The sequence below is a fragment of the Leptodactylus fuscus genome, chromosome 9 (assembly GCF_031893055.1).
Source record: "Leptodactylus fuscus isolate aLepFus1 chromosome 9, aLepFus1.hap2, whole genome shotgun sequence".
In the NCBI taxonomy this organism is placed as follows: domain Eukaryota; kingdom Metazoa; phylum Chordata; class Amphibia; order Anura; family Leptodactylidae; genus Leptodactylus; species Leptodactylus fuscus.
The window spans coordinates 61,353,340-61,374,827 of NC_134273.1; the positions used below are offsets into that span (position 1 = coordinate 61,353,340).

Sequence of the window (21,488 nt, forward strand, 5' to 3'; positions counted from 1 at the left end):
GGGTCGGCCCTGGAGCATGCTCCAGGAGCCGGCGATCCCTGCCAAAATGGCGGCGCCCATGCGCCGCCGGGAAAATGGCGCCTCCGGCGCCTTTGACAGCAGCGCCGGAGGGGTTAATGCCTCCAATCGGTCCGGGGACCGATCGGAGGCATTAGAGCCGGTTGTCTACTGCTTAAAGCAGTAGACACCCGGCGGCTATGACGGCCGCCCGGCTCCCGGGCGGTCGCCATAGTTACAGACCCGACACGCGCCGTACTATTACGGCGCATGTCGGGAAGGGGTTAATGCTGTTTGAGCAAGCTAGCATTATGTTCACTATGTTAAGAACAACTCCTACAAAAGCACATAAGGGATTTTGGCGTTGGGTAAAAATCCACAGCTATATTTGTTCAACTTTATGATTTGTGTATTCTTTTGCAGGTGTCACAATCACAACCAAGGACATTGTAGACAGACATCGTGAGCGTACACTGGCATTGCTATGGCATATTGTGTTCACGTTTCAGGTACAAATGCTGTATTTTTGTTTTTTAATAGAATAAAAGGGCAGTGGGAGATCCTCATGGAAATACATCAATCCCTGCTTCCCAGAAAACGGCACGGGGGATATTTCTTGGAATGTCTACTAAAAAGTTGGATTAGGTTAAAAAACCCTTACAGAGGAGCGGTCTCCTCTTTTGAACCTTCTTTTCTAGTAAATAATTGTAATTGCTCAAAATAAGAATTCTGGAGCATCTATACTTTAAACTCTACCTTGTTCCTATATATTTATGAATAAATCGACAGCTAGGTGTTTCCGGTTAGAGATTTATCCCAGATAGATAGATACTGTAGATCGATCAATCTGTAAATGAAAAGTTTGTGTCCCTGCACAGGGCGATGGGAGTCTACATGCTCTTACTGTCATGTCTGTTGTAAAAGGAAGCCGGTTGGTCAGAGGGCAGGATTCCACCACTTGGCACCTTGTTGCATAGCCAGGGTAGGGGAAGCGCAAATAGTTTGTTTCTCACAGAACTTTTGTTGGCAGAGCATACACCGCCTTTGGTGCCAAGGCAAACGAAACTCTACTGGTTATATCCAAAAGCTTATGGCATTTTACCTGAGCTCTGCTCTGATGAATAAAATGTCCGCTAGTGTGGGCATCTGGGAAATCCTGAAGAGGACCACTAGTGTTTATTGCAGTTTATGCTTTAAATTTGATTTAACCTATTAAATCATATTCATTTTATAGGTTGATGTCTTGCTCAATATCGATCATTTGAAGGAGGAAATAAAGTTCCTAAAACACAGTTATAGTGTGCAGAAAAAGCTTGCCATCCTCCGTGCTTTCTCTACAATAACAACATCAAAGAAGCGCGAGAGCGATCCCTTTTCACCTGACAGCTACAGTGAGCAGGTCCTACTGCTTATGGAATGGGTTAATGCAGTATGTGCCTTCTATAACACAAAGGTAAGCCCTAGCCTGTTCTCAGAGATTTGTAGGAATATGTTCATATTAGTCGTTTTATATTCCTTTTGCAAGTTAACATTGTGATATCATTTGAGCTAGGTTGAAAACTTCACCGTGTCCTTTTCTGATGGCCGGGTATTCTGTTACCTAATAAATCATTACCACCCGAGTTATGTGCCATTGAATGCTATATGTCAGCGGACCACTCAGACCATAGAGTGTAGTAAAACTGGAACTATAGGACTCAATTCTTCCTCTGATTCGGACAGCTCTTTGGATACGTGGCCTGGAACGTATGAACAAGGTAAATCATATTTTCTTTGTTACTGTATTATTGTGTGTGTTAAAGTGCTATTCCCATGATGCTTGTTCACTAGAGATGAGCGAGTACTGTTCGGATCAGCCGATCCGAACAGCACGCACGCATTGAAATGAATGGACGTAGCCGGCACGCGGGGGGTTAAGCGGCCGGCCGGCGTCAAAGCGGAAGTACCAGGTGCATCCATTCATTTCAATGCGTGCGTGCTGTTCGGATCGGCTGATCCGAACAGTACTCGCTCATCTCTATTGTTCACTAACCTGCAGGCTGTTGTGCTCGCGTCACTTCCTGCTTTTCTCGGCACATAGGTGGGCGGGGTTTCACTTGCACGGGATTGGTTGTAAATGAATTACCACAGTGTGAAGCTGATGTAGCAGAGCTGGATTTGAGTCAGTTTGCATTACATACAGAGGTACCGGACTCCCTATCTCCGCCCTTATCAGCCAAATTCAATTCAAACCGATAAGAGCTCAGAAATCCCAGAACTCCGCTACTTAAGACACAGCTCAGAGCTGCTCCCAGACTCTCCCTCTCCCCTGAGAGCAGGCAGCTATATCACTTGACAAATGAGCAGATAATCCCAAGGGCAATAGAAACCGAGTGTAAACAAGGAAGTGAATAAATTAAGATAGCGGACAAACAAAGCAGTTTTGATAAAGCAATGTATTTAGGAAAAGTCTTATCCACATATACTAGCAGTATAGATAGGATCCTTGTGATGGGACAACCCCTTTATTGTGTACACAGGAGTTTCTTGGTTTCTTCACCTGCTCATTTTTCATTTCTGAACGCTACCTAGCACTGCCTTACGTCCCCTTTCTCGTAATACTCCACCCTGTACCACCCAAAGCCACTGTCACAGATTTGTATGGAATCATTTGTCCAGGTATTTCAGCGCAGCCTATTCACTTGAATATTACTGAGCTGCGATCAGACCTTGTGACCAATATATGTGATGTCGCATGGCCTATGAGGCGCAACTCCACTTCTGTTTCACTGTTGCTACAGTGATACAATTTCATAGAAAACCTATCTACCTTAAGTTTTTCTTTGTTGGAGAATGTGAGGCAACCTACGCAAACAAGGGGAGACCACACAAGCTCTATGAAGAGGTTGTCCTTGGTCAGGTGCAAACCCAGAACTCCATTTATGTTGAGCAACAGGGCAGCTTTCCAAAGGGGAGATCACAGGAGCAGTCCCATTGCTATGGCTGCTGGGTATATTCTGAAGGCTTCTAGTCAGGCAATAGTGATATTCCTATTCAACTTTCTCTGTGGTAGAACTCGGTAGTAATGTTGTGATTTTCATCATGGGTTGTAATACTGTAGTTTGGCAGAATATGGTATAAGCAATTTAATGATTGTAGCTTCAATCCTCATAGGTATTAAAAATGACCTTTTACAATCTACACCGACTCCAGCCCTTTGTACTTCTTAAAAGGTGCTCTATTGATTCCAGTGCAGTTGGAATTTTTACTCTAGGCTCCACTATTCCTGAGCAATAAGTTCTGTTTGTTTTGGTGTTCCTAGTGCTTCCTAGGCTTTCTACTGTCAGGTTGGTGGTGTCAGGCAGCATCAGGCAAGTGGTGTTATTCTGAGCTCTAACCCATACACTTGGTGTCACAGAGATCTATACACTTATATGAAACTGGCCTAAAGATGACCGATCTCTACCTCTTGCAGTCAGTTTGGCATTAGTTAACCTTGTCATTCATATGATCCTCCCACTGTAAGTGACTTTTGTAGCACATCATAAGTTTAGATAAGTTGATGGATAAGTTTTCTGACTCCGTGTAGGTTTTACATCTTCAGCTTTGTTTGAGGAGCTACTCGAGAACGAGAAGGCAAACTTCAGTCTTGTTCAGAATGCTACCTCGGACCTGGGAGGAATTCCCGCAATGATCCATCACTCTGACTTGTCTAATACGATACCAGATGAGAAGGTATGGAAAAGATTTAACTAGGACTGGTTTTCTGTATTTCTTTGTCTAATATCTTGTAAATCTGCGAACGGTTATTCAAGAGGTTGTTTAATTTTTAATTTATTTTTTTGTTAAAGGTTGTGATCATCTACCTTTCATTCCTTTGTGCCCGGCTTCTGGATATTCGTAAGGAAGCTCGTGCAGCTCGAGTTATACAGGCAGCTTGGAGAAGACACAGACTGGCAGCAGAAGAAAAGTTATTACAGGTGGGAGCTCTTAAAAGTAACCGATGGTGATATTGTATTTGGTGAGGTCATTGGGGTTTTGGCGCGGCTTTATCAGTCCGCTTTAATTTTCCTCTATTTGATTTTTCAGAAGAAGCATAAGTCGGCCTCTGTCATCCAGCTGGCTGTGCGCAAGTTCCTGTCCCGTCGTAGGGTTGAAAAGAGAATTTCTTCTGCAATTTTAATCCAAACACACTGGAGAAGATACGTGGCCTACAAAAAGGTGGTGAAATTAAGAAGTATAAGACGGAAAGAAATTGAAACTTCTGCAGCTGTCGTTATTCAGGTGTGCTGAACAGTGTTTTCTCTTATCTTTACTCTTGTATCTGTATGATGTCTTAATTTTGATTTGTATGATGTCTTGGTACAGAAGAGAAACTTGAAAGGGTTCTCCAGAAGGGAGTAATTGACAAAAGATTTGTAACAAGTTAGAAAAAAAATAAAAGCAGCAGTTACTGTGGCTGGTTGTGGAGTTATTAGGCCAAAACCAAATTTTCCCCAGCCCGACTTCTGCTCTGACTTTTTGATAAATGGCTGACAGTCTTGGTTAGTCAGGACCGGTAAAGATCCTCATTAGAGATGAGATGAGTACTATTCGAAACTGCCGTTTCAAATAGTGCGCTCCCATAGGAATGAATGGACGCGGCTGGCGCGTAGGGGGTTAAAGGGCCGAATGCCGCGTCCATTCATTCCTATGGGAGCGTGCTATTCGAAACGGCAGTTTTGAATAGTACTCATCTCATCTCTAATCCTCATTATTAAACAGCCAGTGACTGAATTGCTATGTCAGCACATGTACAACAAACTAATTATACAATATTAATAATTATATCATAATTAGAAATTGTATTATTTTGAAGTCAAAGTCTAACTTTTATCCAACCAAAACTTGCTCCCAACTTCGGACTCTGACCCTAATCAAATCACTTATTCCCTGCCAATTCTTTTCCAATACTGAAGTGTTCTTTTGATCTCTTCTTCCTGAACCCCCTTGACACACAGGAATTTACCAACTTGGCCAATAACTGGACACCGCAGTCTTCTATGGGATCAGAGAGCAGAAACTAGCTCTAGACTTATACAGTATTAGAATGGGTGAGGGGAGTATTACTTGCAGATATGTATTTTTATTTTTTAATTAAATTTTACCCCAGCTGGATTGCTCTCTTTAAAGTATGACTCCAGTTTTATTTATATTTTTTTGCTATTGTGTTGGACTTTACAGTGAACATTTTTTGTAGTATACTTAAAGGAGTATTTCCATCTCAAGGATCCTATCTATACTGGTAGCTAATGTAAATTGAAGCCTATTCCTAAATATATTGCTTTTGCAATGCTGCTTTGTTTTCCTGCTATGTGTACACAGCATTTCCATAACGCTGGACCTATGTGATAGAGCAGTGAGTGACCTCACTTGTTCTCACTGTTATCTACAGCTCTACTAGTCAGCTAATTGCAGTTTGCTAATAAAGACCTGTAGTGTTATCTCTATATCTAAACACACAGTTAACTCCGAGTCTTCTCTAGAAGCATGTGCATATTATCTGATCTGCATTTATATTAGATTTCTAGTAATCATAAGTATTGTGATATTGCATATTGTCGTGTTCAGAAAGCTGGGGGGGATGGGATAGAGGAAGTGAGAAGAAACAGCACACAAAGCTCCTGAAACATGGTGTTGTCCAGGCAAAATTGGATGAAAAGTGTGTGTGTGTGTGTGTGTGTGTGTGTGTATGTATGTATATAATGTGTGTGTGTGTGTGTATATGTATATACATATGTTACCAAGATTGCAGCACTAGCTATAAAATGCCTGTACAGCAATCTTGGTATTGTATGAAAGCTGAGAATTCTAGGTAATATAGCACAAGGACATTTGAACCCCCCCCCCCACCATCACCCTTGTTTTCAAATGCTACATATTCACAATACAAATGTGAATAGTAACAGCTCGCTTGGACGATTACAAGGGTTAATTTTAATCTGTTTTCTATGAAAAAGAAGTTGGATTGGTAACTAAAGTACATTACAAAAATGTTCACCAAACGCCCCCTTACACAGCAGCAAACCATAAGATAAAATGGGAGTTATACTTTGTCTGATTTGGTAGTTGATATAAACTGAAACCTATCGACTAGGAAAGTTTTGTTGGCATAACTGAGTCTGTTTTCCTTTTGCCTTACAGAAACATTGGAGAGGTTTTGCGGCTTTGAAATACTACCGATCCCTAAAAGTTTATGTTGTTCTCATGCAAGCAAGAGTCAGATCAAAGATTGCTGTTGCTTCATACAAAAGGACAGTGTGGGCTGTAAGAACCATTCAAGTCCACGTGTGCTCTTGGTTATTGACTACAAAGGAGCGGACTCGCTATCTCCAGCTAAAGTCAGCAGCTGCTGTCATCCAGTCTGCTTACAGACGATGGAAATATGAGAAGATTAAAAGAGAAAATGAAGCTGCATTAGTGCTTCAGAAAGCCTACAGGAGATGGCAAGAGCGCAAGCTGAGAGCCAAGACACATGCCGCCATAGTAATTCAGTCGCGGTATCGCATGCTTAAGGATAGACGCAAATACTTGACTCTGCGGGCAGCTGCTGTAAAGATACAGTCCCTGTTTAAAATGAGTCAGGAAAGAAAGCAATATGTTATTTTGAAGAGGACAGTGATCTTTATCCAAAGACTGATTCACGCTAACAACTCGATGCTTAAAGAGAGAGACTCTTTCTTAAGAAAAAGGGCAGCCTGTGTTAAAATGCAAGCTGTTGTGCGAGGATATCTGGTGAGAAAGCACATGAAAGAGCGGAATAATGCTGCAAGAACACTGCAAGCTTGCTACAGAATGCACAAGGCAAGAAAGTCGTATCTAACAATCCGCAGAGCCGCTGTGGAAATTCAGAGGAGATTTCGGGCACACAAGGATTTTACGCTTCATAGGAAAACGTTCCTGTTGACAAAACGGTCTGCTATTGTAATACAAGCAGCCTACCGTGGGCACATGCAGCGTAAAAGACTGAGAATTCAGCATGCCGCAGCTATCGTCATTCAATCCAATTATCAATATTACATTGCAAGGAAGCGCTATCTGAAAATGCGACAATCTGCACTGACTATTCAGAGTTGGTACAGAGGTCAAAAACTAAGGAAGAGAGAAACGGAAGATTTCATGAAAGCTAAGAAGGCGGTCGCTGTGCTACAAGCGGCGTATCGTGGCTTCAAAGTGAGGAGGCAACTTCGCATGCAGAATACTGCTGCCACTGTTCTTCAGTCTGCCGTCAGAAGGATGCTTGCTCAGAAAAGGTTTGCAGAAATAAAGAAGGCAACAATAACTATCCAGCAGCACTACCGGGCTGTACTGACTGGTAGAAAGGAAAGGCAAAAACATCTTCATATGTGCCTGATGGTTAGAAAAATGCAAGCTATATGGAGGGGCAGAAAAGTTAGGGGGGAACTCCTGAGGTTGCACCGATCAGCCAGTCTAATCCAGTCCTATTACAGAATGCATGTCTGCCGAAGAAAGTATAAGACCATAAAGCGGTCTACGGAGCTCCTCCAGAGTCGCTTCAGAGCTTACCTTTCCCAGAAGCGAGAACGATCCCACTATCTGAAACTGAAAGCAGCTGCTGTGGTCCTTCAAGCTGCCTATAGAGGGTGGAAGGCCAGGAAGAATATTTTGGATCTTCATAAAGCAGCCTGCACTATTCAGACCCATTACCGTTCCTACAAAGTCAGAAAACAGTACCTTAATTTAAGATTGAGTGCAACCACAATACAGAGGTGGTACCGTACCATTGTAGCTGCTCGGATGCAGAGAAAACAATATGTTCATCTCAGAAGGAGTGTAATCAAACTTCAGTCTATCTACAAAGGGGTGAAGACACGCCAAAGACTAATTCTGATGTCCAAGTCTGTAACTTTAATTCAGTCAGTCTTCAGAATGCACAGGCAGAGGGTAGAATATCAGAAACTGAGGCGGGCGACTGTTGTGATCCAGCAACAATACAGAGCCGTGCTTCTAGCTAGAGAAGTGCAGAGTTGGTATTGTAACCTTAAAAAATCTGCATGCACTATTCAGGCGGTATGGAGAGGAAGAAACGTCAGGAAGCAGATTGGTCGCATGCACATGGCCGCAACGGTGATACAGTCAGAATATCGAATGTACAAAGAACGGTGTTATTTTATTAAACTAAGAAAGGTCACTATAGCAGTTCAGCAGCGCTACCGTGCATCTCGAGAGAGAAATAAACAGATGGTGCTGTACCATGATCTGCGACGTGCCGCCTTATGCATCCAGTCATCTTTCCGTACAATGAAGCAGCGGCGTGAATTCAAGGCGAAGTGCAAAGCTGCCCGGGTGATTCAGAGAGCTATGAGGTCCTCTATAGAAAGACGCCAGTTTCTAACTCTAAGAAATACAACCATAATTGTTCAGAAAAGGTATAGATTGAAAAGAGTTGGTGACCATCATAGACAAGAGTTCGTAAAACTTAGAAAAGCTGCCCTTGTTTTACAAGCTGCATACAGGGTGTTTAGAGAGAGAAAGAAGCTACGATACATGCACTATGCCGCCTCCGTCATCCAAGCGACGTTCAAAATGCATAAAGCACGAGCCGAATATCAAAACCTGAAAACCGCATCAATCACCATACAGCGTTTTTACAGAGCACATCAGTCTGGTTTATATGAGAGAAAGGCATTCTTACAACTACGTGAATCTACCATAAAACTTCAGTCTGCTTACCGGGGTGCTAAGGTGAGGCAGGAAATAACTAAAATGCACCAAGCTGCGTCTAAAATCCAGGCAGCATATAGGATGTATATGTGCAAACGTCGCTATCAAAAAATCCAATGGGCAGTATCAGTAATGCAGCAAAGATACCAGGCTAAGAAGATGATGGACTGTGAAGTTTTGCGTTACTCTTATATAAGAGATGCCGCCATCTGTATCCAAGCCGGTTACAGAGGCTGGCAGGTCAGAAAAGACATAAGAAACCAGAAAAGATCGGCCATACTCATCCAGAGCCAATTTAGAAGATACATCAGACACAAGCAGTACCTTGCATTAAAAGAAGCAACCATTCGTGTTCAGAGACTATACAGAGCAAATGTTAGGGCAAGACTGGATTACCGGTACTATCAGTCACTGCGAAAAGCTGCATCTTGCATTCAGGCTTCATACAGAGGATACAAAGTAAGAAAAGACCTTGATCTGAAGCACAATATGGCCACCAGAATACAAGCTTGCTTCAGGATGCACAGAACCCTAGTTTTGTATAGGGCTCAGCATGAGGCAGTCTGTAAAATTCAGACGTGGTACCGCTCAGTTGTGAAATGTAGACAGATACGAGAACGATTTCTAAAATTATATCGCTCAACCATCATTATTCAGGCAGCGTTTAGGGGAATGAAGGTGCGCCAGAGTATAAAGGCCATGAATAAAGCTGCCACTATAATCCAGTCCAGTTATCGCATGTATGTCCATCGCAGCTACTATAAAAGCCTGCTGGAAGCCACCAGAGTTATACAGCAGCGATACAGAGAAAAGAGGGCAAAGGACAAAGATTTGCATTTGTATCAAACCACCCGAAAATCCACTGTATTGCTTCAAGCAGCCTTTAGGGGAGCAAAAGTAAGAAAACAACTTAAAATAAAGCATCATGCAGCCACGAGCATCCAAAAGTGTGTTAAAGCCTATCTGCAGAAAAAGAAGTACTTAAGACTAAGGTCTGCAACCGTTTGTCTCCAGAGGAGATATAGAGCGTTGATTCTAGCCAGATCTGAGCGGGCAAATTTTCTATCTGTTCGCAAAGCTGCAACTTGTATCCAATACACATGGAGGGCGTATAAAGCCAGAGAGAGACTCAAGCAGAAAAACCGAGCCACAACATTGATCCAAGCATCTTATCGTATGTACAAACAGAGGGAATCCTATATGGCCTTGCAACAAGCGGCAAGAACAATACAGTTGCGCTTTAGAGCAAACTTGTTAAGGAATGAAGCAGTCATGAAGTTCACAGCTATAAGGAAAGCTGCGGCATGTATACATTCAGCCTACCGTGCTATGAAAAAGAGAGAAGAATGGCGGAGGACAAAAGCAGCACTAGTCATCCAGGCGGCATGGAAGATGCATCGGGACAGAAAAGCCTTCTTACAGATCCGCTCTGCCGTGGTGCTTATCCAAGCTGCCTTCAGAAGCCATCTGGTTAGAAAACGACTTAAAGAAGCGGAAAGATCCGCTTTCCGTATACAAAACTGGCTCAGAAGATGTCGACAAACTCGCCTGCAGAGAGCCCAGTATCTATCCATGAGGGCATCTGCTGTAGTTATTCAGTCTGCTTTCAGAGGGATGCTAGCACGCAGGATTGTACACCAAGAAAAAGCGGCGAGAAACCTGCAGGCTTATCTCTGTATGGTGGCGAGTCGGAGAAGGTTTTTGCTGCTCCGAAAATCTGCTGTAAAGTTGCAGTCCTGCTACCGGATGCACAGAATGAAGAAACTGTATCATAAGCAGAGATCCGCTGCGATCGTTCTTCAGACGTGGTACAGATCTCTTATCATTATGAGGCAGCAAAGAATGGAATACCTAGAGGTTAGGAGGCGAGTGGTTTGTCTGCAGTCAGCGGTACGAAGATTTTCTGCACAAAGGAGGTTCGTGAAGGCTCGGTGTGCTGCAATACTTATTCAGGTGTGTATTCATAGCCGAACCTATTTGTCTTATAAAAACCCTATAACCGGTGATCTTCCAACAGTTCCCATCTTTAGTTCTGTAAAATGGTAACTAGCTTCTCTGACTACTCAATGTATACTGTACTTGGGTAGTCTGAGAACATCTCACTGGTCTATTCCTTGTCCCGAATTTGTGCTAAACAATAGCAAGATGTAACGGAGGATAAAGGGAATGGAGACCTACATGCAGTAAAGGGGCAAGGAAAGCAAAGTAACCCATACATCTAAATACAATTCTTATTGGAGTACCTACAGGATTTTATTTTGCGGTGTAATAGCCTAGAGGGCCGGTCCTATATTGCTATTGTTATATCAGCTTTAGGGCTGGAGCATGGATCCTGGATTTGGCTTTTTTAAACAAACCTTTGTTTCATCTACAGGCGCATTGGCGTAGACATGTGCAGAGAGAGATTTTCTTCCAGTATAAGCAGGCCGCAGTAATAATACAACAAAGATACCGAGCACACCGTCTCCAAATACTGCACCGTCACTATTTCATGAGGCTCCGAGCAGCCGCCATTGTTCTACAGGTATTACTTTACACTTCACATAGAAGAGAAGGGTTTCTTTTTATTTTAAGGAGAAAGGGAAATATTTCCCATAGGTAATCATTCCAAGAGGCTGATACACACCCTGAGGATACACAGATATGTTTGTGCGCACTACAGACACATACAAAGTTTATAGTGAGGGATGCCATGGAACAATTCGTAATACTGAAATGTATTGTATCCGTGCCATTTCTTATATGTTACCATAGTTGTCATATTGCATTATCTGCAGTAAGAGGGTCTCTCTGCGGGGGTCCCAGCTGTCGGGCCCCCTTTGAACTAATATTGATGGGTTATCCTGAACATAGACCATCAATCTTAATAAAACGGATTTCTGTAAATAAAACAAAAGGTTCCCTCCCACTTGGAGAAAAAGAACTAACCTACATCCAGCCTACCGGAGGACATCTCTTTAGCAGGTGGACAGAGTTAAAAGAAATACATTTTCTCGGGGCACAGGGCAATCCAATGATGTTTGTCATTTTGTACTTGGTGATAGGTCTTCTTTAAAAACAATAATTTTTTTCACAATCCAGGCGGCTTACAGGGGGTCCCAAACCAGGGTGTTATTAAGGAGAGAGAAAGCCGCATGTGTGATCCAGCGATTCTACGGATCCTGCACTATCCGCCGAAACTACCTGACCCTCATCAGGACTGTAGAGAATCTGCAGAGATGTCTAAGAGCCAAGCAGGAACGGGCAAGGTAAGTGGCGTCCATGTACGTGAATTAATTTGCACGCGGTGGGGTCTGTTTATGATAATACTGTATATAGGGGCACAATAAAGATATTTCTTAATTAGAGCAGATTAAGGGGCACGTTGATGGTAATACGCTATGTTTCTGTGTACGGTGTTAGGTTTATACAAACCCGAGAGGCTGCTTTGTACATTCAGAGGAGATGGCGTGCGACTCTTGTTTCAAGGAATATCCACAGAGAGTTTCTGCAGAAACGAGCGGCGGCAACCAAACTTCAATCTGTATACAGAGGATATGTTGTCAGGAAAGAGATTTACAAGGTATGTGTCCTCACATTTATATTTGAACTATAGACAGGACAACAGACCTTGACTTGTATGGAATACAAGAAAAATTGACTGCAAGGAGTATTGTACAAAGCAAAATACATGTTTGGGAATCTATGTTGAGGATGCAGCGTTGGTTAGCATATTACTAGAGCAGGAGGAGCTGATTAGATATATAGTCGGGTAGATAAAGATTCGGTGTAACTTGCATTTTATGCCTTTAGGAGTCCATTGGGCAGTCTGCTCATCGATTGACAGATGTCTGTGTAACACACTTATACAGTAAAGGCTGACAATTAGTGTACCGTATTTTCCGGGCTATAAGGCGCACATAAAAACCTACGATTTCCTCAGAAATCGTAAGTGCGGCTTATAGTCCGGTGCGCCTTATATATGGATGGAAGCGGCGGCAAAGTCTGCGTGCCGCTTCCATACATACATAAAAGGCACCGTAAGGGTGCATTCACACTACGGAACGCCGGCGTGTATCACAGCCGTACACGCCGGCGTTACAGCAGGGCTGCCGGACACTTCCTATTCACTTCAAAAAGCAGTCCATTCATTTCTATAGGGAGCGCTCGCATGCCGGCTCCCATAGAAATGAATGGGAAGTGTCCGGCAGCCCTGCTGTCATGCCGGCCTGAAACAGAACGTGAAACTTACCGAGCGGTGCAGGGCGGGCGGGCGGGCATTCAGGCCTCCTCTTCCTCCGATGTTCCGTCCTTCTCCTCCGGCGCTCGCTGATAATGGCCTGGGCGCATGCGCAATATCATAATGCTTCTACGGCTACTGCGCATGCGCCCAGGCCATTATCAGTTAGCGAGCGCCGGAGGAGGAGGACGGAACATTGGAGGAAGAGGAGGCCTGAATGCCCGCCCACCCTGCACCGCTCGGTAAGTTTCACATTCTGTTTCAGGCTTTTATTTTAAAACGGGGGGGGGGTAGTTTAATCTAACTTTTACGGTTGGGCTCTATCAGCATGATTTTGCTGATAGAGCCCCTCCTCGCCTGCCGAGCGCTTCCAATAGAAGCGGCTGGCACGCGGGGGGTTAAGCGGTCGCTGGCAAAGTCTGCCTGCCGCCGCTTTCAATAACATATAATGCGCCCCGGACTGCGGCTTATAGTCCGGTGCGCCTTATATATGAACCGAGACGGACTATAAGGCGCTCATGGGCAATGCGGCTTATAGTCCAGTGCGCCTTATAGTCCGTAAAATACGGTATGTGTGCTCGCAGAGAGAACTGTGAACCACTAAGTAGATAACCCACTGGACTCCTAAGCACAGAATGAGAAGACATAGAAGATTCAATTACACTCAATTTTTATTCTACAAAACTTTATATCTGTTCCTCCTGCTCTATGCCATGCCTGCAGCATTTTCAAAGTGGCAGATTTAAAGAGGACCTTTCATCAGATTGGGCACATGCAGTTCTATATACTGCTGGAAAGCCGACAGTGCGCTGAATTCAGCGCACTGTCTGCTTTCCCGATCTGTGCCCCAGGTAAAGAGCTAGCGGTCCCGGTACAGCGTGATAGGCCCTGCTGTGAAGAAGGACGTACCTGGCTGACTGTCAGAAACGCCCTTCTGACTTTAAAGAGCTACGGTACTGGGACTGATAGCTCTTTACCCGGGGCACAGATGGGAAAGCCGATAGTGCACGGAATTCAGCGCATTGTCGGCTTTCCAGCAGTATATAGAACTGCCTGTGCCCAATCTGATGAAAGGTCCTCTTTAAAGTAGGCAGGGAGACAGAGATCGCAACAAGACACAGAAAAAAATAAGCATCCTGCTTGATCTTGCCGCAGACTCCCGACTCCCATCAGCATCATGTTACAGCTAGACCATCGGCGAATGTATGGCGTTTGAAAATGAAGAGGAATTCAATGTTTCTATCCGTAACTGGCATACTGGTTTTATTGTCCTCAGATGCAGCATGCAGCTTGTGTCATACAAGCAACATTCAGAGGATTCTGGCATCGGCAGCAGTTCCACAGGTTGAAAGGTGCAGCAGTGACACTACAGCAGCACTTTAGGGCCTTGCAACAAGGAAGAGATGAGCGCCTTCATTACCTGCAACTGAAGAGCTCTGTCATCAGACTGCAGGCCTGTGCTAGAGGCTGGCTGGTCAGAAAGCAGGTGACTATAGCAAATCCAGAATGTAGAGCATTATCTACCACTGGCTGTCTTTTCAGCTGTCAGTTCATATTTTGTTGTAACACCTTGATCTTGCAGATTGCGCGTCTACATCGAGAGAGGCAACTTTTGAGGTTCAGTTCTGCTGTTTATCTCCATCTAAGTGCTGTGAGGATTCAGAGATTTTTCCGAAATCACTTGGTTCTCAAAAAAGCACGGACACAAATTACCTATGTGATTTACATTCAGGTATGTACTGCATGTGGCCTCCTGAAGCTCCAGTACACTGGAGGCAGCCAAAGTGTTATTTGTACAGGTTTAGTTCTGAGTTGGTGCCTTCATGAAGTTTGTGAGACACAAGTAATCTGATCTTCTGGGTCCTGGTTGCTTTTGCAGAGGTGGTATCGTACAAAAATACAGCAAAGGGAATATCACAACACTCGGAATAAAATTGTCACTCTGCAGCGTGCAATGCGAGTTTGGTTTCAGCGCCGTCATGAAGCTGCCATTAAAATTCAGAGAAACTTCCGGATTTTCCTTCAGCGCAGGAAACGTACTAAAGTCATGAGTGGGATCATAAAGTTCCAGGTACTTAGCGCATGGATAAAGATGCATGACTCTCTCTATTCACTTACTACATATTCATGTACAGTATATATACTTATAGGCAGACCGTGTGGGGGATATTTATCAAAACCTATTCATATTATATGAATCTCTTCCAAGGTATTGACCTCAAAAACGCACCAATAATCATGTTCTCATTTTACTGCTAGGCTCTCTGGAGAGGTCATCAATGGAGGAAAGCGCATGATACCAAAGCAGTGAAAAACTTACGGATGCGTCTGCAAAAAGTAAATGAACAAACAAAAGATGAAGATAAACTGTGTAACAGAACAATGGTTGCCCTGAATTACCTGCTGACCTACAAGCACCTCTCCTTCATTCTGGCAGCTCTGCAGCATCTCGGTGAGATTGTACTTTCCAGCTACAAGATGTATAGGCTTAAATATGTTATTAGCACACCCGTTAACCCTTACATGCTGTGTGTATCTCCTAACTCTCCTGTAGAGGTTGCCACCAGACTGTCCTCTGTATGCTGTGAAAGGATGGCAGAGAGTGGAGCTGTAAAGACCATATTTACCCTAATTCGTAGCTGCAACCGAAGTATTCCCTGCATGGAAGTGATCAAGCTGTCTATTCAGGTCCTGCTAAACCTATCAAAGGTAATTTTTTTTTATTTATTTTTTTAATTGTCTGAAGTAGATCAAAGGGTGGTGTTGATACTACTGATGCACTATATAAAGTTTGTACTATTCTCTACTCCTGTTCAGCATCCACCAGATTACTAAACAATGAGAAGCGGAAGTGTTGGAGAACTTGAATTGATGGCCAGCACCTCCCCCACTTCCTTCTGCAATATTAAAAAAAAAAAAAAAAAAAAAATCATTGGCAGTGTAAAGCTGCATAAAATCATAAGAGCCACCCTGTCTATCCCTGTGTTGTGACACAGTCATAGTACTGGGATAGTGAATAACATTGGTGACCAGTGGATTAAATAAAAAAAATCGTAGCGAAGTTGCCGGTGGTGGCCCCTCTATGAATAGTGTTCTCTGGCGGTAGCTTCACTATCATCGCTAAAAAAAACGAACTACTGCCACCAGTGTTATTACTATCCCTGTACTATGACATCATAGAGTCACAGCATAAGGATAGACCATAGCCAATGGCTCCGCTATGGTTTTATCCAGCTGCACACTAACACCAATGTTTGTATTGTAGAAGGAAGGAAGGAAAGTGATCCCTGGCTAATGGGATATGTCTGTCATATTAAACAGTGCTACATCTGTATATAGTAGCATTCTGTATTGACATGCTTTTATATATATGTCTTTGCAATTTGTTTTTATTTAAGATTCATTTGCACTTGAGAAACGGCTTACATAGTCCAAAACGCGTCGTACTAATAAACGTTATCTTCATTATCTGTTTGAGTGAGCGCTGTCATTCTGCCTGTCCTTCCTGTAGGCCGGTCCAATACTTCACACATCTGTATATGTGGATCAGAAGACTTATTTTTAATGTTTTTTTCTATTACAACACTATAACTGATATGTTGATAACCTGCCACACAATAGTGGGTTAATATTTGCTGTACTAGTGTCACTGTTACAACCTAGAAATTTCAGTCTCCCTAGTATCTTTATTGGATGCTGAGACCCCAATTGATCACTGAGATGAAGGGGAAGATGTGCTCATGGACACTGCCAACCTTATAGACTGTCTTGAAACGTCAGGGTGTGCTTTACATAGAACATGAGCGGCTGATCAGTGAGGTTCCTACCGCCCTCGTGTAACTCCAGTTATGTAGAGAAATGATCATGGTGCAGGAAACTTCTTTCTCTAAGTTTCTAGAATTGCCGATGGTCATTGTAAATGGCGCGGTCCGTGCTGCAGTCTACTTACATGTATGTACGAGGTGATAGAACATCCTATTCTGCCTCCTAAGTAAGGCAGCCAGTGCTGTAGGATGCTATAGTGCTTTCTATTGTACTGGATATTATAGCCTAGGACACAGAGCAGGACAATGTTTCCAATCACAGATGAGCAGGCCGCAGTATAAGCTATTATTGTGCACACTCCTTCACTATAATCGTTCTTCTATATAATTGGAGGTATACTTTATGCCCATTTCTACATTGTTTTTTTCCCCTTATTGGACTGTGTGTTTCATAGAATTTTCTGTACAATCACGTTTACAAACCTCTAACTTCACTTTATCTGCAGTATGAAAGAACAGTATGTGCGGTCTACGAGGTAGAGAATTCTGTGGATATTCTTCTTGATTTGATGCAGATCTACAGAGAGAAAGCTGGAGACAAAGTGTCTGATAAAGGTGGCAGTATTTTCACGAAGACTTGCTGTCTCCTAGCCATCTTTGCACTGAACTCTCAGAGAGCTCGGGTAAGTGTTTGATGCAAAGTGATTTCTATCGTGTTCACATGATGCAGTTGGTTTGTCGAGGCAGACGGTATGGTTTGCTCTAGCGTGATGCCTTCTGCAACATATCACGATACCCCTGTATATCTGAATGTAGATTCCTTTTGTAGGTTTTAAGGCGACTGCCATTTTACATCTGCGATAAAATTATGACTAACTTTTTGTATTGAGAATTTACTGGATTGTGTTTCTTCCCAGGAAATCCGGGCCATACCTAAAGCAGTAGATCGCATCTGTAGCATTTACAAATTAACCGCAAGAAAACACAAAATGGACACTGCAAGGAGTATAAGACAACAACTGATGAACAGTTCTCAGAATCTCGGGAACATCTCATTACAAGCAACACCGGTGCGCACAAGGATAGTTTCAAGGTATGGCCCATCTGTTTATATTGGTTTAATACGGAAGGGAATCTGCTACCACCAAAACTGCTTCTAAACCAGGTATATGATGTAGGGGCTGTTAGCGGCCTAATAAACGTAGCACTTTAACACACAGCCTACTGACATTTAGTTCTCAGTATCCCTGTCTCCACTGCCTTCAAGAGAGGATGCGTTCCCATTACATACCTGATCAGATTATGCGTAGCCAAATTGGGAGTATCTGTGGCCCATCTTCTAAGGTGCTGTACCTGCACGGGTAAATATATCCAGGGTTTTGGGACCAGAAGGCCCCATGCTCGTCAGGCAATTCAAGAGTCTCTAGACTAATATACAGGGTACCAAATCATATCCTGAAATATCTGTATCAACCACAGACTGAAAGGGATGCCGTAGTAAATGTGGCCGCATCCTGGGTGCACCAGAAAGTTCTTCTGCATTTAAAGTTGAGTTTTTCTCAGAAGCAAGAATACACTGACACACAGAATGTATATTTATTATCTCACTAACGGCCCCTAAAACAGCACATGGATATAGAATCAATTAGGAGTCAATTTGGAGTTGGTAGGTTACCTTTTAAGGCTGGTCTTACATGACCGTAGTTTAAGTCCGCAAATGGTCCGCAATTGAGGGTTTTCAATTGCAGACACGTTATACTCAATGCGGCCTCTTACAACACCGGATATTTTATCCATGGTGTGGCCGGGCCGCAACCGAGGTCCGCACTTTTTAGAACATGTCCATAATGGCCGCAATTCACGGCACTGCACGGACTCGCCCATAGAACTCTATGGGCGAGTGCGGCAGTTTACGGGCATTTGCGGAGTCTATGTTGCTGATCAGCAACATGCGGACCATAAAAGCATTACGGTCGTGTAAGATCAGCCTAAATCCACCCCGCAGACTACTGTTCACACATACCAAGGAAACTTGTCTTCTAGTGTACTGTAGTAGAAACCCTATAACTGGACTGTTTGATAGAGGGTTTGATTTCACCATAGGGTTAGTCTTAAGGACATAGACAAAACTGATACTAAGGTAGGTACAGTGCAAGGATTAATGGGAACCTGTCACCATGAAAATGCTGTGTACTCTGCAGGGGCCATGCTAGGGAGCAGAAGGAGCTCAGCAGATTGATATATAGTTTTGTTAAAAAACATTCAGTATAACCGGTCATGTATCCATTTATTTCTTTGTTCTTTCTATGCTTGGAAGGAGTAGTAGAGTCCAGTGGGCGGTGCTATCATTGTTATCTTTGTAGGCCCAATCATAGTTGACACCACCCACTGGACTCACTTACTCCTTCCAAGCATAGAAAGAACTAAATATCAATCTTAGCCCCCTCCTCTACAATATATCTTCAGATTACTGCATTTTCATGGTGACTGGTTGCCTTTAAGGGGGTGCTGACAACTGGGATTGTCTTGATGCAGTGTCCTCAGGCCATACACTACCGTATGTTTTACTGTGTTTCTTTTAAAGGTGCGTTCAAACCAGATACATTTAGGCATTTTTTTGTCGTAGAACGTCCACAATTGAGTGCTTGACGTCTGCAGCAACAAAAACCACACCAAAATTTGTGGGTTTATTTATTTATTTATTTATTTATTTATTTTTTAGATATTGTGCTTAGTTGTTGCAGATTTTTACCCTAGGACTTAAATTGTTAAACTTGTGAAAATTTTCCTTGTGGATAGAAAATCTAGGTCTTCATTTACTTCCCTTTGACACCCATGAAAGGCTTGATCAGTCAGTCAGCAGGGCGAGTATAACTGTCAGTAATGGCAGTGCGTGCATTATTGTTATCATTTTGTTTAAAAAAAAAAAAAAAAATCAGTGTTTTATAGCAACTTTAAAATGTTCTCTTAACAGAATAAAACCTGACTGGGTGCTGAGAAAAGACAACATGCGGGAAGTGGTGGACCCCTTGAAAGCCATTCAGATGGTGATGCTGACCCTCGGAATGTCCATTTGACTACAATAGCTAAATGGATCCTGGAAATGAAATCTTAAAGATTGTAAAATAAGGATATTTGTACTTTTTAATGTAAAAAAATTTTGAGAATTACATATTGGAAGGAAGCCCTTTTTATCATCTCAAAAGTATTATGCTGCTTAAAAAAAAAGTTTCTCGGAGCGCCTCTGTATTATACACGTTTCTGTTGTAAATAGCCCTTTGTACAGCTTTAAAAAATGTACAATAAATCGTACAGTGCTTAACTTCTCAGACTTTTCCTCTTCTGTCAATAGATTGCATAGAGAATTTGACATGAATGTTTTCAAGACTTAAAAAGTATTAATAATATCTCAAATATCTTAAATCTTAGACCTGGAGTTTAACAGCTAGTTCACCTGGAGTAAAATGGTCTGGATTTTGACGCGGGAAGCCGCGTCAGAATCCAGACCAAAATGTGCCTTCCACGGCTAGCCTCAACTGTTGCGGCTTCAGACAGTCGCGGCTTTCCGATCCGGATTAGGCCCAAATGAATGGGCCTAGTCAGGAGGGTGGTGTCGCGAGGCGGACATGTCCACCTGAAGAAAGGGCAGCTCGCTTCTTCGCTCGCCCATTTGACTCCATGTGAACTAGCCCTTAAAAGGATTCTATCATTAGAATACCCTTTTCACAATAAATACACGTAGGTATAGCCTTAAGAAAAACTATTCTCTCCTCTTCTCTTTATTATTTTGATCCGCGCCGCTGTTCCTAAGGAATTTCTTCTTTCTTCCTTATGTAAATGAGTTTTCTCGCAGCACTGGGGGCGTTCCCTTGCTCTCAAACAGCACTGAGGGTGTCTCCAGTGCTGCTTGAAAACTCTCCAGCGACCGCCTCTGTCTTCTTCACCGCCTCTTCTCTCACGTTATTCTTCTCTTGGTCCAAAAGCACCTACTGCGCATGTCCATCAGCCATTTTCCTGTGGCCGAACATGAGGGGCACTTCTGCAAGTTATCAAAGCAGCAGCAGAGATTTTGCATTACCATCAGGATACACTGATTCTTTGTTAGAGATTAACTGGGCAGAGGTCGAAGCAGAAACAACACCAGAAAGTATATGCAAAAGACAAGAACCTCCTGGGTGACATTTCTAGCACAAATAATTTTTTTTTCTACATCCACTCAGTCAGTAAGACTGGGATCACTTCTGCGCTTGCTCACCATTCAGGGATTCCAACACCCATTTTGCTTGCAATGCAAAGATCATGCACAGATACAGAGCGGGAATCCGCGACAGTCATGGCAGGTGCATTTTGTCCCTATGCCATACCATTCCCTGCATGAACTAGCCCTTAGGACGATCATGGTGCTGACAGGTTCAAAATATTTTTGGAAATAGTTAGAAAACAGCCAGAGAAACCGGATGCCTATAGAGAAAGGGGTCAGCAACCCCGGCACTGGTTCAGGTAGCAATCTCTCTAATCGACTATATAAATACAGTTGGATGGGCGGATACACTGGGAGGTGATGGGAACATGAGGCACAATGTCTAAGTGTCCAGGCCAGTAGCCTAATCAAAAGACAGCAATTACCTGTGCAAAGTATAATATGGCAGCTAAATTTGCCTTCATTCATTTCAAGACTGTAAAAATGTGTATGGATTTCTTCTGTGTGATGGGAATCCTCTGCCCCCACAAAGCAGGTTTACTGCAGATTACTCTTAGCCCCATGTCCAGTCCGAATATCAATCATTTTGCTATAGGATTACATT

At 43.1% G+C, this 21,488-nt stretch overlaps 1 protein-coding gene across 1 annotated transcript in view; it reads left to right on the forward strand.

Moving 5' to 3' along the window:
- Positions 1-19,841, forward strand: part of ASPM (assembly factor for spindle microtubules) — a 35,756-nt gene extending 15,915 nt beyond the window's left edge. Inside the window, exons 13-30 of the mRNA XM_075287404.1 lie at positions 421-506; positions 1,232-1,450; positions 1,550-1,754; positions 3,566-3,711; positions 3,828-3,956; positions 4,066-4,260; positions 6,160-10,653; positions 11,075-11,224; positions 11,782-11,948; positions 12,103-12,262; positions 14,196-14,405; positions 14,502-14,651; positions 14,799-14,990; positions 15,179-15,371; positions 15,474-15,628; positions 17,190-17,366; positions 17,601-17,776; positions 19,658-19,841. Of these exons, the coding sequence (XP_075143505.1) occupies positions 421-506; positions 1,232-1,450; positions 1,550-1,754; positions 3,566-3,711; positions 3,828-3,956; positions 4,066-4,260; positions 6,160-10,653; positions 11,075-11,224; positions 11,782-11,948; positions 12,103-12,262; positions 14,196-14,405; positions 14,502-14,651; positions 14,799-14,990; positions 15,179-15,371; positions 15,474-15,628; positions 17,190-17,366; positions 17,601-17,776; positions 19,658-19,760 (7,307 nt within the window). The 3' untranslated portion in view covers positions 19,761-19,841. The remainder of the gene's footprint in view (positions 1-420; positions 507-1,231; positions 1,451-1,549; positions 1,755-3,565; positions 3,712-3,827; positions 3,957-4,065; positions 4,261-6,159; positions 10,654-11,074; positions 11,225-11,781; positions 11,949-12,102; positions 12,263-14,195; positions 14,406-14,501; positions 14,652-14,798; positions 14,991-15,178; positions 15,372-15,473; positions 15,629-17,189; positions 17,367-17,600; positions 17,777-19,657) is intronic.
- Positions 19,842-21,488: the final 1,647 nt, after the last annotated feature.